General features: G+C 42.4%; 1 protein-coding gene across 4 annotated transcripts in view; it reads right to left on the bottom strand.

Annotated features, from left to right (window-relative positions):
* Positions 1 to 679: 679 nt before the first annotated feature.
* Positions 680 to 18,109, bottom strand: part of LOC134310022 (uncharacterized) — a 112,213-nt gene continuing 94,783 nt past the window's right edge. For all 4 annotated transcript variants that reach the window (XM_062991530.1, XM_062991531.1, XM_062991532.1 and 1 more), the window contains 11 exons: positions 12,162 to 12,200; positions 10,597 to 10,827; positions 9,701 to 9,988; positions 8,880 to 9,158; positions 8,550 to 8,786; positions 5,607 to 5,645; positions 4,028 to 4,258; positions 3,132 to 3,419; positions 2,311 to 2,589; positions 1,981 to 2,217; positions 680 to 862 (listed from right to left, as the gene is read on the bottom strand). In XM_062991530.1, coding sequence (XP_062847600.1) covers positions 843 to 862; positions 1,981 to 2,217; positions 2,311 to 2,589; positions 3,132 to 3,419; positions 4,028 to 4,258; positions 5,607 to 5,645; positions 8,550 to 8,786; positions 8,880 to 9,158; positions 9,701 to 9,988; positions 10,597 to 10,827; positions 12,162 to 12,200 — 2,168 coding nt within the window. In that variant the 3' untranslated portion in view covers positions 680 to 842. The remainder of the gene's footprint in view (positions 863 to 1,980; positions 2,218 to 2,310; positions 2,590 to 3,131; positions 3,420 to 4,027; positions 4,259 to 5,606; positions 5,646 to 8,549; positions 8,787 to 8,879; positions 9,159 to 9,700; positions 9,989 to 10,596; positions 10,828 to 12,161; positions 12,201 to 18,109) is intronic.

Genomic DNA, 18,109 nt, shown 5'->3' on the forward strand with positions numbered 1-18,109 from the left:
TATAAACCATATTTCAGGCTACACTGAATCATCACTGAGTTTATTCATGTTATTGTGTCACTGTGCATCATTAGATTAAAAAAGCTTCAGGTAAATGTAAACATCCTAGCAACCACCTGAGACACTAAAGCAACCGCCTAGCAACACCCAGGCAACCACTTCAATGGGATCTCATATCTTACCCTGATAATCAGCCTAGCAATCACCTACAATACCATAGCAAGCACATAGCAACACCCCAGTAACTGCCTGAAATAATTTACACAGACTAGCAACCACCTAGAAACATCCTAGCAACCACCTAACACCCCCAGAGCAACGCTGGTAAATCTTAAGCTGTATTTTGTTTAGCATTCATTTCTGTAATTATTCCATCTGATGTGAGGATTGGCAGGGGGAAAAGGTTGCAGAATCATGCCCACCTACTGCGCCGTTATGACCAGCAGGGGGCACTGAGGTTCAGAGGGCAGACAGTCGGTCTCTTTTATCCGCTGGCTTTGTTTGCTTTTCTTTCCAAGGAGCTCTGCTGGTGTTGCGGTGCTTTTCGTCATGGTGCACCGCGCTGGAGGGGCTAGCTGGCACCCTTTTGAGCGGAGTCATGACATTAAGGTCATTTATAACGGCCTTATGAGCCAGAATTCATGTGTTCATAATGAAACATACAGAGATTAATATCACATTTATTTATAGATTCTAATGTCAGATACATGAATGAATGAATGAATTAACATGGTAATTGTACAGTAATATTGTTATTAATATTGTAATTCTGTAATATTGAAGCAAAGTGGGAGAGTGGATGAATGAGTGGATGAATGAAGGAATGAATGAGAGTCACAGAGTCACTTTCCTGGCGGTTCTCCTGGTGGAAAAAAAAACACAGAGGAAATAAGATGATGCTCCTGGATCTTTAGGATCTTTTTCACAAAACATCACCATGTACTTCTTTGTAGGGTAAAGTGTTGTACTAAAGCAACACATTCAAAAAAAGTTGGGACGGGGGTAATTTAGTGCTAGTAATGAGGTGAAACACTAAATAATGATGTGATGTTAAACAGGTGATGTGAACAGGTGATTGTGATCATGGTTCGGTACAAAAGCAGCACCAGGAAAGGCTGAGAGTCTCTGATGAGTAAAGATGATCAGAGGATCCAGTTTGTCCACAAATGTGTGAGAAAATGATTGAAATGTTTAAAAACAATGAACCTCAAAGAAAGATTGGAAGGGATTTGCATGTTCTCCCTCTACAGTGCAGAATATCATTAAACCATTTAGGGAATCAGGAGGAATTTCAGTGTGTAAAGGTGGAGGGTGCAGCTTAATCTGAACGCTCGTGATCTTCCATCCCTCAGACGCCATCAAGAACCTCCACTCAACACTAGCTGATATAACCACATGGGTGAGGGATTAGTTTATCAAACCTTTATCAGCTCTACAATACAGAGTTACTGCACTAATCATACTTAACACTTTACTGTGCAAAAAAGAAGCCTTATGTTAACCATGTCCAGAAGCGGCGTCCACTTCTCTGGGCTCGGAGGCATCTACGATGGACCATCACACAGTGGAAACGTGTATTGTGGTCGGATGAATCAGCATTCCAGCTCTTTTTTGGAACAAATGGATGCCGTGTGCTCCGGACCAAATGTGAAAAGGAAAGGCAACACTACAAATTGGTGAATGCTTTACTGTCCCAACTTTTTTTGGAATGTGTTGCAGGTCTGAAATGCAGGAATGGATGTTTATTAATAAATGAAATGAAGTTGAGCAGATAAAAGATGAAATATCTCAGGAGACAAAACAGTTGTTTAGGTTCAGCAAGAGAAGGAAGCAGGAACTGGGGCTGAGTAAAGGAAGGAAGCCAGAGGTGCACCAGGAGCAAACGATGAAGCCAGAACAAGGACTGAGATGTAATGGACTGCAGGAAGGAAGCAGGTTTAAGAAATGAGGGAAGCAGGAGACAGACTGAGCTGGTTGTACCTGGAACAAAGTGTACAGTGTTGCTGGGGTAGGACACACCCTTGTCCTTAAATTCAGCCCTGCACCTGTAGAACCCTTCCACTGGGGGGTAGATGTAGGACCCTGACTCACTCGGCACGCTCTTCCATTCTGCATTCTCAGTCTCAGCATGATACCATCGAAAGGGACCTGTACTGTTTGGGTGCTGGCACTCCAGCCAGTCATCATGATGGACCAGTTGAGCCGCTGAAGGAACCGCTGATACAAACACATGCACAGGTCCGAATATTATTCTGGTTTGTAATTAGAATGCTGATGTGTTTTGTGATGTGATTGTGACATTGACTTTACCCATGATCCTGAGCACCTGCTCATCAGAGGAGTCGATGAGTTGTGGAGCATTTGGGTCGAGGTGTTTGTAACTGTAGGTGGCTTTACACCCGTATGAGCCGATGTCCTTGTTTGAGATGTCCTCGATGACGTATTCCTTGTCTTTGCCTCTCGAGATCTCTGTCTTATTCTTAAAAAAGACAACTTCATCTGGACTGTCCACACCCCGAACTTCACAGACGAGAGACACATTCTTACCCTCCACCATCGGGTCCAGAGCCTGCAGCATCACTAGCTTATCTGAAGGAGAGACAAAAACAAAAAGATAGACATTACAGCTCAACTCTGACGTGTCCAGAACCTTTCTGAAACTCCAATCTTGCCTGCTGCATCCTGCAAATTTCTGGAAAAGTTAAGACGCTTAGTAAATTGCAGTAAAAGAAGAATCCGGACTGTGGACTGTGTTAAATAATGGTTTTCTGAAGTTGTCCCGAGCCCATGTGACTGTATTTATCACATCAGCAGGACGGTTTCTCATGCAGTGCTGTCTGAGGACTCAACAAAGACTCAAATCTCTCCAGATTTCCTGAATCCTTTCATAATATCATGTACAGTAGATGGTGAAAGACCTCAATTATTTTCAATCTTGCATTAAGAAATGTACTTTTTAACTCTGACCATTCTCTTTTGAAGTTTGGAACACAGTGGAAAAATATAATATAATTAAAGTATAATAATAATAATAAAAAATAAAAATAACAACAATAATAAACAATATTAATCATAATAATAATAATAATAACAATATTAATAATAATAATAAAAATAATAATAAATGTTACTTGAGACTCTGAGAGTGACGGCGTTACTGCGCATGTCCTTGTTTTCACACCAGAAGATGGCGCTCTTGTCTCCTCCTTTTACTTCAGCATGGATGGTTGCTCTGCGTTTGTTGTCTCTCCAATCATCCTCATGTGGTAAATAAACATAATATTTAACTCCTTGTTTTGTATAAAGACATTGCCACCCATGAATCCCGGTCTCCACATAGAGCTCCATCAAGCTGCCGCTGCCTGGATAAACCAGTGATCTTCTGCTTAGCAAAGTAAGCTGGTGAGGGGCCTCCATGTCTAAAATACAGAGGAAGGGGTAAAATGTATATTTATTTATTTATTATACCCTCTTATACCTGAATTATACCCCACAGAGCTCAGGGGTTTAGGAACACCAGTCACCTGCTCATCACAATCAGCACCAAATGCATCTGATGTTGGTGACCACATGCTGATATTCCATTCCACACTCTTCTAGAACCATGTTATTAAGCCAAAAGCATTAATGAGGGTGTCTACAAACTTTTAGCCATGGGGTAGTATTAAATAAGAACCTTAGTAATGATTAAATGCACGGTTTATAGTTGCAAGAAACAGTGAGGAGGAATTAAATATCCTAGTTATTATTATAACGTCCAATTCAATTATTAGAAATGTGTCCACATACTTTTGGTCATGTACAGTGTAGAAGAATCACATTTTTTTGAGAAGGTCCACTTTATTCTGAAAGGGTTCAGCAAGTTAATGATTACGATGCTGGTTCCTCTCTGTACTGCTCTTGTTGTGATGCCATACTGAGCGCGTTGTGATGTCATACTGAGCGTGTTGTGATGTCATACTGAGTGTGTTGTGATGTCATACTGAGCGTGTTGTGATGTCATACTGAGCGTGCTGTGATGTCATACCGAGCACATCGATCTCCCGTTCCAGACTCCGGACGCCGTCCTTCTCACAGACGTACTTCCCAGAGTGACTCAGTGTTACCATGGCGATGTGCAAGACACCATCAATGGCTTGTTGAGGTTGACTGTTGAAGAACCACGTGACGTTGGTGGTGAGAACCTCAGAACCACGTTTACACCGCAGAGTTACTTCATCAGACACGTAGAGGTGAAGAAACTTGGGGAACAGGACCACTGAGAACACAACCAGAGAAAGAAAACAGTCGTTCTGTTTATATAAATACTCTAAACATGTTACGGTGAGTGGGTGGAGGTGGTGGACCCAAGTGCAGAGTACTTGGTGTGTCTGTGTATTTATTTATTGGTATGAAGTGTATATTTATGTATACATCTGATATAATGATAATTATGGAACTCCAGGGTCCTGCTAATTCCTGGATGCCCAGAGAAAGGAGAGGCATGCCTCCAGCGAATACATGGTGGACTGCTGGTGGGACATACTGCCATATAGGAGGACCACCCCCAGAGTCAGGCTCCTGCCGAAGTGCCTTCTGAATGGAGTCCTTCAATCCCCAGCAGAGGGGAGCTAGGATCTGGGGAGTGGGAATGATGGGTTCTGGCAAAGGGTCAGGAACCTGGGCTTCCCCTTGCCTGGACAGGGCATCAGGTTTTGTGTTTTTGGAACCAGGCCTATATGACAACGGGAAGTTAAAGCGACCAAAGAACAGTACCCATAGGGCCTGCCGAGAGTTGAGCTGCTTGGCCTGTTGTATATAGGCCAGGTTTTTGTGGTCAGTCCAGACCACAAATGGGTGCTTGACCCCCTCCAACCAATGCCTCCTGTTCTCTAGGGCCAACTTAACCACCAGGAACTTCCTGTCCCCAATGCTGTAGTTGTGCTCAGCTGGAGTGAGGCGATGGGAATAGTAGGCACAGGGGTGGAGCTTCTTGTTGGGTCTTTGGCACTGGGAAAGCACAGCACCTACACCAATATCTGAGGCGTCTACCTCGACAACAAATGGTTCCTCAGGGTCAGGTAGTTGAAGAACCGGTGGTGAGGTAAGCCAAAGTTTTATGTCGTCGAAGGCCTTCTGGGTCTCCGTGGTCCAGTGGGAAGATCCTGGGGTCTTCCGAGTGAGGGCAGTGAGGGGTGTCGCCACAGAACTGAAATTCTATTCAGTCAAAAAATGACAGCATCTGCATTTGGGCTGATTGATCAGTCGGTGTTCCGATTCATCCCAGAACTGTTGAGTGGGGCTGAGCTCAGGGCTCTGTGCAGGACACTGGAGCTTCTTGGTTTGTGCTGGATCAGGAAAGGATCTTCCCTAAACTGTTGCTGCACCTTTATATAACTGATTTATTACACCTGTTAGTAACTGTTGTGGCTGAAACACCAGAATTTAAAAATTAGAAGAGACGTCCAAATACTTCTGACCAAATGTTGTCTCCCCAAACAACCCAAAGCTCCCTCACAAACACCAAAACTAGATATATCCATAAACACCAACACTAATCCCACAGATACCAGGTAAACCATATGGTGTGTGTGTGTGTAGTGTGTGTGCGTGTGTGTGTGTGTTACCTTCTGGTTGTTGTGATGCAGGTGTGAAGTTCCAGAGTGCTGCAGAAACACAACAGAACGACAATTCAGCGTCTCATCAAACGTGTTAGAAGGCTCTTCCTCACGTCAATCATCCATCACAGATCTTCTCATCTCCACCATCTACCACAGATCTTCTCATCTCCACCATCTACCACAGATCTTCTCATCTCCACCATCTACCACAGATCTTCTCATCTCCACAATCCACCACAGATCTTCTCATCTCTACCATCTACCACAGATCATCTCATCTCCACCATCTACCACATATCTTCTCATCTCCACCATCTACTACAGATCTTCTCATCTACACCATCTACCACAGATCTTCTCATCTCCACAATCCACCACAGATCTTCTCATCTCTACCATCTACCACAGATCATCTCATCTCCACCATCTACCACAGATCTTCTCATCTCCACCATCTACCACAGATCATCTCATCTCCACCATCTACCACAGATCATCTCATCTCCACCATCTACCTCAGACCCGTAAATGCTCCAAATGTTCTCACACATTCATCCAAACGTCAGCAAACAAACTTCAAACTAATCTGTCAACATCACTTCAAAATATTCCTTTAAATCACTGGTTCCCACTAGAGGGCCTCAGTTTCTCCTTTTCCAACGATGCTGAACAGCTCCGTTCTGGTCCGTGAACTTGATTTTGAACCGGTTAAGCGTCTTTTCACCAAAAACAAAGAGGTTTCAAACTGTGAACTTCGCAGCTGATACCACAGAATACTGGGTTTTTGACCCGTGACATCATCGGTGGGCGTGTCGGGTTCTCGAGGTTTGGGTGCTTTTACATGAGAAGCTGTAAAACTGCTGTGCTGGTGTCTCGTATGGAGCTTAATGCTGCACTTCCATCTTTCAAAGTTCATCTGATTAAATTCTGATCCAGTTTGCTGCTGATATTTTCAAAACGCCTCAAATTAGATGAACTGTTTGATATGAGGCGGTAAAAATGACTCGGACAGAACCATCGGCGCTTAACATGAAAAATAAAGTGTAACGTGACTTATTTTACTAAACCAACGACCGATGAATTTCAGCACTACAGAGACACTTCTAACCAGTATCAACAGAGAGAGGTTTAGTTCCTGTGTCATACTTTTAGTACATTTTACCACAGTAAGCTTTTTTTAGTGCGTGAAGCTTTTTCGACTCTCCTGAGAAGCTGATCCTCAGAACCCTGAGCTGCAGAACACAAGTTTAAAAGTGAAACCACACAGTGAAGTAAATCCAGCTAAACACAGTATATACAGTCATGTGAAAAAGCATCTCAACAGGATTAAGATCCGGGCTTTGACTCGACCATTCCAGAACTCTCCATTTCTTTCTTTTGATTCATTCCTTGGTGGATTTACTGGAATGTTTTGGGTCATCGTCATGCTGCATTGTCCACCTCCGCTTCAGCTTCAGTTTTTGGACAGATGGTCTTACATTTTCCTCAAGCCCCCTCTGATACAGAGATTAATTCATCGTGGATTCTATAATGGAGAGCTTGCCACGCCCTGCTGCTGCAAATCAGCCCCAAACCATGACATTTCCACCTCCATGCTTCACAGTTGGTATAAGGTTCTTCTGCTCAAATGCTGTGTTTGGTTTTTACCAATCATGTCTTCTGTTACTGTGCCCAAATAATTCAACTTTGGATTCATCTGTCCAGAGCACATTGTTCCAGAAGTTCTGGTCTTTGTCTCGGTGTTTCTCTGGTGAACTTTAGTCTTTATCAACTGTGGCAGGAGCTCCTGTAGGTCCCGTGATGACATTGTAAGATTTTTGGAGACTTCTGCTCTTGGGCTGAACTTGCAAGGACTTCCTGACCTGACCATGTTGGCAGTTGTTTTACTTGTTCTCCACTTGTAAATGATTTTCTGGACAGTGGAACGGCTGATTTCTAATTGTTCTGAGATCTTTTTAAATCCCTTCCCAGACTCATATGCATCTACAAGCTTTTTTCTGCAGGTCTCAGAGAGCTTTTTAGATCTCACCATGGTGATAACACTCACTTCATCAATCAAGAACAAACCAAACTAACGTCTGAGCTTTAAATAAAACTCCAGTGTCCTCTAACGATGCTCTAATCACTGCAGCTGATGTGGTGACCTGATTCTAATTTTAGACATTTTAGGTAGTAATAAATGTGGGGGGTCCTAACTTTTTCCTCACAATACATTTACATTTTTGTTTATTATATTTTACCGCTCGTGTTTAAAAGTAATTTTCAACATTATTTGTTTAGTTCTATAAGCTGCATCCCTCAGTACTGTTCAAATGAAGCTCAAATGTTCATGTTTAACTATGTTCAAAAAGACAAAGATTCTCATGGGGTGTCCTAACTTTTTCACATGGCTTGATATGAATTGTTTTACAAATGATCATTTCTGTAGCAGTTTTAGGAAATTATTAACTGTCACATCTACAAATCATGTCCTGTTTGTACTTTGTAATATTTTAGAACACATCATGAACTCTGTCCCATGTTTGTATAAATGATGAGTTATATACTCTGCCATCGCCACAGTCGCCCCACAAACGAGACAAACACACTTTTCTTTCACTATATAAATACTTTTACTATATTAAATATAACGTTTTCTTTCTCTGTTCTGCCATGTTTTTTATTATTATTTTTTCCGGGGTAAAAAAACGCATCTTGCTTCCCATCGTGTCTTCTGCATGATATTGAACTCCGATATTTACTGGACGAGGTCTGAACCAGGAGACAAAACAGTTGTTTAGGTTTAGCAAGAGAAGGAAGCAGGAACTGGGGCTGAGTAAAGGAAGGAAGCCAGAGGTGCACCAGGAGTAAACGATGAAGCCAGAACAAGGACTGAGATGTAATGGACTGCAGGAAGGAAGCAGGTTTAAGAACTGAGGGAAGCAGGAGACAGACTGAGGCTGGTTGTACCTGGAACAAAGTGTACAGTGTTGCTGGGGTAGGACACACCCTTGTCCTTAAATTCAGCCCTGCACCTGTAGAACCCTTCCACTGGGGGGTAGATGTAGGACCCTGACACATTCTGCACGCTCTTCCATTCTGCATTCTCAGTCTCAGCATGATACCATCGAAAGGGACCTGTACTGTTTGGGTGCTGGCACTCCAGCCAGTCATCATGATGGACCAGTTGAGCCGCTGAAGGAACCGCTGATACAAACACATGCACAGGTCCGAATATTATTCTGGTTTGTAACTAGAATGCTGATGTGTTTTGTGATGTGATTGTGACATTGACTTTACCCATGATCCTGAGCACCTGCTCATCAGAGGAGTCGATGAGTTGTGGAGCATTTGGGTCGAGGTGTTTGTAACTGTAGGTGGCTTTACACCCGTATGAGCCGATGTCCTTGTTTGAGATGTCCTCGATGACGTATTCCTTCTCTTTGCCTCTCGAGATCTCTGTCTTATTCTTAAAAAAGACAACTTCATCTGGACTGTCCACACCCCGAACTTCACAGACGAGAGACACATTCTTACCCTCCACCATCGGGTCCAGAGCCTGCAGCATCACTAGCTTATCTGAAGGAGAGACAAAAACAAAAAGATAGACATTACAGCTCAACTCTGACGTGTCCAGAACCTTTCTGAAACTCCAATCTTGCCTGCTGCATCCTGCAAATTTCTGGAAAAGTTAAGACGCTTAGTAAATTGCAGTAAAAGAAGAATCCGGACTGTGGACTGTGTTAAATAATGGTTTTCTGAAGTTGTCCCGAGCCCATGTGACTGTATTTATCACATCAGCAGGACGGTTTCTCATGCAGTGCTGTCTGAGGACTCAACAAAGACTCAAATCTCTCCAGATATCCTGAATCCTTTCATAATATCATGTACAGTAGATGGTGAAAGACCTCAATTATTTTCAATCTTGCATTAAGAAATGTACTTTTTAACTCTGACCATTCTCTTTTGAAGTTTGGAACACAGTGGAAAAATATAATATAATTAAAGTATAATAATAATAATAAAAAATAAAAATAACAACAATAATAAACAATATTAATCATAATAATAATAATAATAACAATATTAATAATAATAATAAAAATAATAATAAATGTTACTTGAGACTCTGAGAGTGACGGCGTTACTGCGCATGTCCTTGTTTTCACACCAGAAGATGGCGCTCTTGTCTCCTCCTTTTACTTCAGCATGGATGGTTGCTCTGCGTTTGTTGTCTCTCCAATCATCCTCATGTGGTAAATAAACATAATATTTAACTCCTTGTTTTGTATAACGACATTGCCACCCATGAATCCCGGTCTCCACATAGAGCTCCATCAAGCTGCCGCTGCCTGGATAAACCAGTGATCTTCTGCTTAGCAAAGTAAGCTTGTGAGGGGCCTCCATGTCTAAAATACAGAGGAAGGGGTAAAATGTATATTTATTTATTTATTATACCCTCTTATACCTGAATTATACCCCACAGAGCTCAGGGGTTTAGGAACACCAGTCACCTGCTCATCACAATCAGCACCAAATGCATCTGATGTTGGTGACCACATGCTGATATTCCATTCCACACTCTTCTAGAACCATGTTATTAAGCCAAAAGCATTAATGAGGGTGTCTACAAACTTTTAGCCATGGGGTAGTATTAAATAAGAACCTTAGTAATGATTAAATGCACGGTTTATAGTTGCAAGAAACAGTGAGGAGGAATTAAACATCCTAGTTATTATTATAACGTCCAATTCAATTATTAGAAATGTGTCCACATACTTTTGGTCATGTACAGTGTAGAAGAATCACATTTTTTTGAGAAGGTCCACTTTATTCTGAAAGGGTTCAGCAAGTTAATGATTACGATGCTGGTTCCTCTCTGTACTGCTCTTGTTGTGATGCCATACTGAGCGCGTTGTGATGTCATACTGAGCGTGTTGTGATGTCATACTGAGTGTGTTGTGATGTCATACTGAGCGTGTTGTGATGTCATACTGAGCGTGCTGTGATGTCATACCGAGCACATCGATCTCCCGTTCCAGACTCCGGACGCCGTCCTTCTCACAGACGTACTTCCCAGAGTGACTCAGTGTTACCATGGCGATGTGCAAGACACCATCAATGGCTTGTTGAGGTTGACTGTTGAAGAACCACGTGACGTTGGTGGTGAGAACCTCAGAACCACGTTTACACCGCAGAGTTACTTCATCAGACACGTAGAGGTGAGGAAACTTGGGGAACAGGACCACTGAGAACACAACCAGAGAAAGAAAACAGTCGTTCTGTTTATATAAATACTCTAAACATGTTACGGTGAGTGGGTGGAGGTGGTGGACCCAAGTGCAGAGTACTTGGTGTGTCTGTGTATTTATTTATTGGTATGAAGTGTATATTTATGTATACATCTGATATAATGATAATTATGGAACTCCAGGGTCCTGCTAATTCCTGGATGCCCAGAGAAAGGAGAGGCATGCCTCCAGCGAATACATGGTGGACTGCTGGTGGGACATACTGCCATATAGGAGGACCACCCCCAGAGTCAGGCTCCTGCCGAAGTGCCTTCTGAATGGAGTCCTTCAATCCCCAGCAGAGGGGAGCTAGGATCTGGGGAGTGGGAATGATGGGTTCTGGCAAAGGGTCAGGAACCTGGGCTTCCCCTTGCCTGGACAGGGCATCAGGTTTTGTGTTTTTGGAACCAGGCCTATATGACAACGGGAAGTTAAAGCGACCAAAGAACAGTACCCATAGGGCCTGCCGAGAGTTGAGCTGCTTGGCCTGTTGTATATAGGCCAGGTTTTTGTGGTCAGTCCAGACCACAAATGGGTGCTTGACCCCCTCCAACCAATGCCTCCTGTCCTCTAGGGCCAACTTAACCACCAGGAACTTCCTGTCCCCAATGCTGTAGTTGTGCTCAGCTGGAGTGAGGCGATGGGAATAGTAGGCACAGGGGTGGAGCTTCTTGTTGGGTCTTTGGCACTGGGAAAGCACAGCACCTACACCAATATCTGAGGCGTCTACCTCGACAACAAATGGTTCCCAGTGTCAGGTAGTTGAAGAACCGGTTGTGAGGTAAGCCAAAGTTTTATGTCGTCGAAGGCCTTCTGGGTCTCCGTGGTCCAGTGGGAAGATCCTGGGGTCTTCCGAGTGAGGGCAGTGAGGGGTGTCGCCACAGAACTGAAATTCTATTCAGTCAAAAAATGACAGCATCTGCATTTGGGCTGATTGATCAGTCGGTGTTCCGATTCATCCCAGAACTGTTGAGTGGGGTTAAGGTCAGGGCTCTGTGCAGGACACCGGAGCTTCTTGCTTTGTGCTGGATCAGGAAAGGACCTTCCCTAAACTGTTGCTGCACCTTTATATAACTGATTTATTACACCTGTTAGTAACTGTTGTGGCTGAAACACCAGAATTAAAAAATTAGAAGAGACGTCCAAATACTTCTGACCAAATGTTGTCTCCCCAAACACCCCCAAGCTCCCTCACAAACACCCAAACTAGATATATCCATAACACCAACACTAATCCCACAGATACCAGGTAAACCGTATGGTGTGTGTATAGTGTGTGTGTGTGTGTTACCTTCTAGTTCCTGTGCTGCAGATGTGAAGTTCCAGAGTGCTGCAGAAACACAACAGAACGACAATTCAGTGTCTCATCGAACGTGTTAGAAGGCTCTTCCTCACGTCAACCATCCACCACAAATCTTCTCATCTCCACCATCTACCACAGATCTTCTCATCTCCACCATCTACCACAGACCCATAAATGCTCCAAATGTTCTCACACATTAATCCAAACATCAGCAAACAAACTTCAAACTAATGTCAACATCACTCCATAATATTCCTTTAAATCACTGGTTCCCACTAGAGGGCCTCAGTTTCTCCTTTTCCAACGATGCTGAACAGCTCCGTTCTGGTCCGTGAACTTGATTTTGAACCGGTTAAGTGTGTTTTCACCAAAAACAAAGAGGTTTCAAACCGTGAACTTCGCAGCTGATACCACAGAATACTGGGTTTTTGACCCGTGACATCATCGGTGGGCGTGTCGGGTTCTCGAGGTTTGGGTGCTTTTACATGAGAAGCTGTAAAACTGCTGTGCTGGTGTCTCGTATGGAGCTTAATGCTGCACTTCCATCTTTCAAAGTTCATCTGATTAAATTCTGATCCAGTTTGCTGCTGATATTTTCAAAACGCCTCAAATTAGATGAACTGTTTGATATGAGGCGGTAAAAATGACTCGGACAGAACCATCGGCGCTTAACATGAAAAATAAAGTGTAACGTGACTTATTTTACTAAACCAACGACCGATGAATTTCAGCACTACAGAGACACTTCTAACCAGTATCAACAGAGAGAGGTTTAGTTCCTGTGTCATACTTTTAGTACATTTTACCACAGTAAGCTTTTTTTAGTGCGTGAAGCTTTTTCGACTCTCCTGAGAAGCTGATCCTCAGAACCCTGAGCTGCAGAACACAAGTTTAAAAGTGAAACCACACAGTGAAGTAAATCCAGCTAAACACAGTATATACAGTCATGTGAAAAAGCATCTCAACAGGATTAAGATCCGGGCTTTGACTCGACCATTCCAGAAACTCTCCATTTCTTTCTTTTGAGTCGTTACTTGGTGGATTTACTGGAATGTTTTGGGTCATCGTCATGCTGCATTGTCCACTTCCGCTTCAGCTTCAGTTTTTGGACAGATGGTCTTACATTTTCCTCAAGCCCCCTCTGATACAGAGAAGAATTCATCGTGGATTCTATAATGGAGAGCTTGCCACGCCCTGCTGCTGCAAATCAGCCCCAAACCATGACATTTCCATCTCCATGCTTCACAGTTGGTATGAGGTTCTTCTGCTCAAATGCTGTGTTTTGTTTTTACCAATCATGTCTTCTGTTACTGTGCCCAAATAATTCAACTTTGGATTCATCTGTCCAGAGCACATTGTTCCAGAAGTTCTGGTCTTTGTCTCTGTGTTTCTCTGGTGAACTTTAGTCTTTATCAACTGTGGCAGGAGCTCCTGTAGGTCCCGTGATGACGTAGGATTTTTGGAGACTTCTGCTCTTGGGCTGAACTTGCAAGGACGTCCTGACCTGACCATGTTGGCAGTTGTTTTACTTGTTCTCCACTTGTAAATGATTTTCTGGACAGTGGAACGGCTGATTTCTAATTGTTCTGAGATCTTTTTAAATCCCTTCCCAGACTCATATGCATCTACAAGCTTTTTTCTGCAGGTCTCAGAGAGCTTTTTAGATCTCACCATGGTGATAACACTCACTTCATCAATCAAGAACAAACCAAACTAACGTCTGAGCTTTAAATAGCATCCTTTATGGTACATCTAACAAAATCCTAAAAAAACTTCAGTATATCCAGAATTCAGCTGCTCGCCTCCTTACTCATACTCGCTCCCGTGATCATATTACACCTGTTCTCCAAAAACTTCATTGGCTTCCCGTTGCTCAACGCATTCAATTCAAAATTCTTCTATTCACTCACAAAGCTCTCCATAATCAGGCCCCATCCTACCTCACCGACCTGCTCCATCAGCACATTCCCTCCCGTAGCCTTCGCTCTTCTGAGGCTAACCTACTGTCCATACCCTCTAGGACCAAGCACCGGACCTGGGGTGACAGGGCCTTTTCCATAGCTGCTCCATCTTTATGGAATGCTCTCCCCAAACACCTACGAGATTGTCCTGACCTGTCCAAATTCAAGTCACTTCTCAAAACTCATCTATTCAGAGTGGCATTTAACTTGTAACAACACGAAATAAATGCTTTTATTTTTGCTATTCTTTTTAATAGTTTTTATACTTAGATCACGACAGAAATGTGAAGTCCTAGATCCTAAAACTTGTAAAGTTTTCAGTTTCCTGATTGCATGTAAATCTGTCCTGTTTCTGTCTAATTTTAAGAAATTGTTAATAATAATAATAATACATTTTATTTATATAGCGCTTTTCAAGATACTCAAAGACGCTTTACATAAGACAAATAATCAAAACAAATACGTACATACACCATACAAATCAAATCATAGTACAAAATCAAAATAGTACATCAACATCAAGAATAATTAAGATAAAAACAAAGAGAGCAGCATAAGACAGTTCATTAAAAATTAGCTAAATTATGAGAGAGAACAACAAATATAGAACAATTTCTTAAAATTAGACAGAAACAGGACAGATTTACATGCAATCAGGAAACTGAAAACTTTACAAGTTTTAGGATCTAGGACTTCACATTTCTGTCGTGATCTAAGTATAAAAACTATTAAAAAGAATAGCAAAAATAAAAGCATTTATTTCGTGTTGTTACAAGTTAAATGCCATTTTGAATAGATGAGTTTTGAGAAGTGACTTGAATTTGGACAGGTCAGGACAATCTCGTAGGTGTTTGGGGAGAGCATTCCATAAAGATGGAGCAGCTATGGAAAAGGCCCTGTCACCCCAGGTCCGGTGCTTGGTCCTAGAGGGTATGGACAGTAGGTTAGCCTCAGAAGAGCGAAGGCTACGGGAGGGAATGTGCTGATGGAGCAGGTCGGTGAGGTAGGATGGGGCCTGATTATGGAGAGCTTTGTGAGTGAATAGAAGAATTTTGAATTGAATGCGTTGAGCAACGGGAAGCCAATGAAGTTTTTGGAGAACAGGTGTAATATGATCACGGGAGCGAGTATGAGTAAGGAGGCGAGCAGCTGAATTCTGGATATACTGAAGTTTTTTTAGGATTTTGTTAGATGTACCATAAAGGATGCTATTGCAATAATCAATTCTGGATGTAATAAAAGCATGAATCAAGGTTTCGGCGGCAGAAAAGGAGAGTGATGGACGTAGACGTGCTATGTTTTTTAGATGAAAGAAAGCAGTTTTGGTGATGTGATTTACATGGCGGTCAAAAGAGAGGTTGCTATCAAAAATTACACCAAGATTTCGGATGTTAGAAGACGGAGACTAAGTGTCATTATCAATGGTCATTTGAAAATTTTTTGTGGTTTTTGCCAGGGTTGTAGGACCTACGATGATCATATCTGATTTTTCACAGTTTAATTTGAGGAAATTAGCTTTCATCCACAATTTCATTTCAGTGATGCAATTTGTCAGAGTGGAGTGAAGTTCAGTATTAATGGATTTGGAGGAGATGTAAAGCTGAATATCATCAGCATAGCAGTGGAAATGTAAACCATGCCGACGTATGATGTCACCAAGGGGGAGCATATAAAGAATAAACAAAAGGGGACCTAACACTGAGCCTTGGGGAACGCCTTGGGACAGTGGAGCAATGGCAGAACTACAATTGTTGATATTAACAAACTGTTGTCTGTTTATGAGATATGACCTTAACCACAAAAGGGCAGTACCAGTGATGTTGACAGAGGATTCAAGGCGGGACAGAAGAATGGAGTGATTAATGGTGTCAAAAGCTGCAGTAAGATCAAGGAGGACGAGAATATTAATTTGTCCAGAGTCTGAGGAAAGAAGAAGGTCATTTGTGACTTTGAGGAGGGCTGACTCAGTGCTGTGCTGGGGGCGGAAACCAGACTGAAATGATTCAAATAGATTATTGGAATTTAGGTGATCTTTGAGCTGTGAGGCAACAACACGTTCCAGTATTTTCGACAGAAATGGAAGATTGGAAATGGGCCGAAAGTTACTCATAATGTTAGAGTCAAGTCCAGGTTTTTTAAGTATGGGAGTAACAGCAGCCAATTTGAGTGATTGAGGGACTGAGCCAGAACTAAGAGAGGAATTGATTATCTCTGTGATAAGTGATGAGATAACTGGAAAACAACCCTTAACAAGTTTTGATGGAGCAGGATCCAAAACACAAGTGGAGCTTCGCATCCCTGTTAAGATCTCAGATAGGTCCAAATGAGACACAGGTGAGAACTGAGACAGAGGCTGGGTAATAAATTGAGGTGAGATAGGCGGAGAAACAGAGATGACAGGGGAAACTGTCAGAAAATTGTGGATATTCTCAACTTTTGTTTGAAAAAATGAGAGGTAAGAGTTACACTTGTCAACTGTAAAGGAATTGGTAGTATTGTCAACTGGTTTGAGAAGTTTATTTATTGTGGAAAAGAGAGTCTTAGGATTTGTTGATCCAGCATGTATGAGTTCGGAATAGTAAGTGGATCGGGCTGCCGTAAGAGCGTCTTTGTAATGTTGAAGATAATCAGAATAAATCTGATAATGTACTGTTAGACCGGTTTTCTTATAAAGTCTTTCAAGCTGGCGTTTACGGGATTTCATTTGGTGAAGCTCAATTGTGTACCATGGTGCAGAATGACTAAATGAAACAAATTTGGTTCTCAAAGGAGCCAGCTCATCAAGACATGAGGCGAGTATGTCATTATAGTAATCGACAAGGTCAGATGAATTACTAGACAGTACAGGACAGACAGACATCTTTTTAACAAGAGAATCTGAGAAAGCAGAGGGAGAGATATATTGAAGATTCCTGAAGGATATTTTACGTTTAGCTCTAGTGATGGGCCTAGTGACCTCAATGTCCATGATGATTGTCAAATGATCAGAGACAGTAAGGTCATGGCTGGACGGCTGATGAACTAGGACACCAGTAGAGCAGACAAGGTCAAGAGTATGACCTTTTTTATGAGTTGGAAAATGTATATGTTGTGTGAAATTAAAACACTGTAACAATTCCAAAAATTCCCTGGCAAATTTACAGTTGTTGTCATCAATATGGATGTTAAAATCACCCATAAGCAGTACAGAGGATGAGAGGGCACTAAGCTGGGTTAAAAAATCTGAAAAATCAGAGAGAAAGGAAGCGTTTGGCTTTGGCGGACGATAAACTACAGCAGTGACCAGAGGAGTAGGCCCTGACAACTTGAAAGCCAGGTGTTCAAAAGAAAGAGCAGCAGGAAAAGACAAAGTGGTTATTTTAATATCATCCCTATAGACTGCAGCAACACCACCACCTCGCCCTTCCATACGAGGTTCATCAATATACGAGTATCCCATTGGCGTGGTCTGATTTAACGTAAAATAATCCAAGGGTTTATGCCAAGTTTCAGTGAGACAGAAAAAGTCTAGTTCACTGTCAGATATAAATTCACTGAGTACAGTACTTTTTGTGTTGAGTGAACGAACATTAAGCAATGCCATTTTCAAGTGGTATTGTTGTGTAGTTGGCTGTGAGGAACGAGGAAGAGAACGGAGATTTGCTAAGTCCACTCCGCGTTTCCCATCCCACTCCGTGGACAGCGTTGTCATGGAGACTACACCGCTACTGGTGTGCAAGGCAGCAGCGCTCTGATGACGTGTTTGCGGAGCGACAGTGTGCACGGCTGACCAGAAGGATGGAATAGCGTTACCGTTTCGAAGATAAACAAGCTTTCTCCGGGAGCCCCTGTGAATATAACGAGGCCGGCGAAGGAGTCCAAGCTGTTTGATGACTGAAATACACGATGGAGTAGTGCAGTTGTTGAACTTCCTCAGCTGGTCAACGGAATAGTTCAACATCGTGCCGATCCCAGGAAAACTCATCCACCGTTCAC

This window comes from Trichomycterus rosablanca, chromosome 3 (assembly GCF_030014385.1).
Source record: "Trichomycterus rosablanca isolate fTriRos1 chromosome 3, fTriRos1.hap1, whole genome shotgun sequence".
Classification (NCBI taxonomy): Eukaryota; Metazoa; Chordata; class Actinopteri; order Siluriformes; family Trichomycteridae; genus Trichomycterus; species Trichomycterus rosablanca.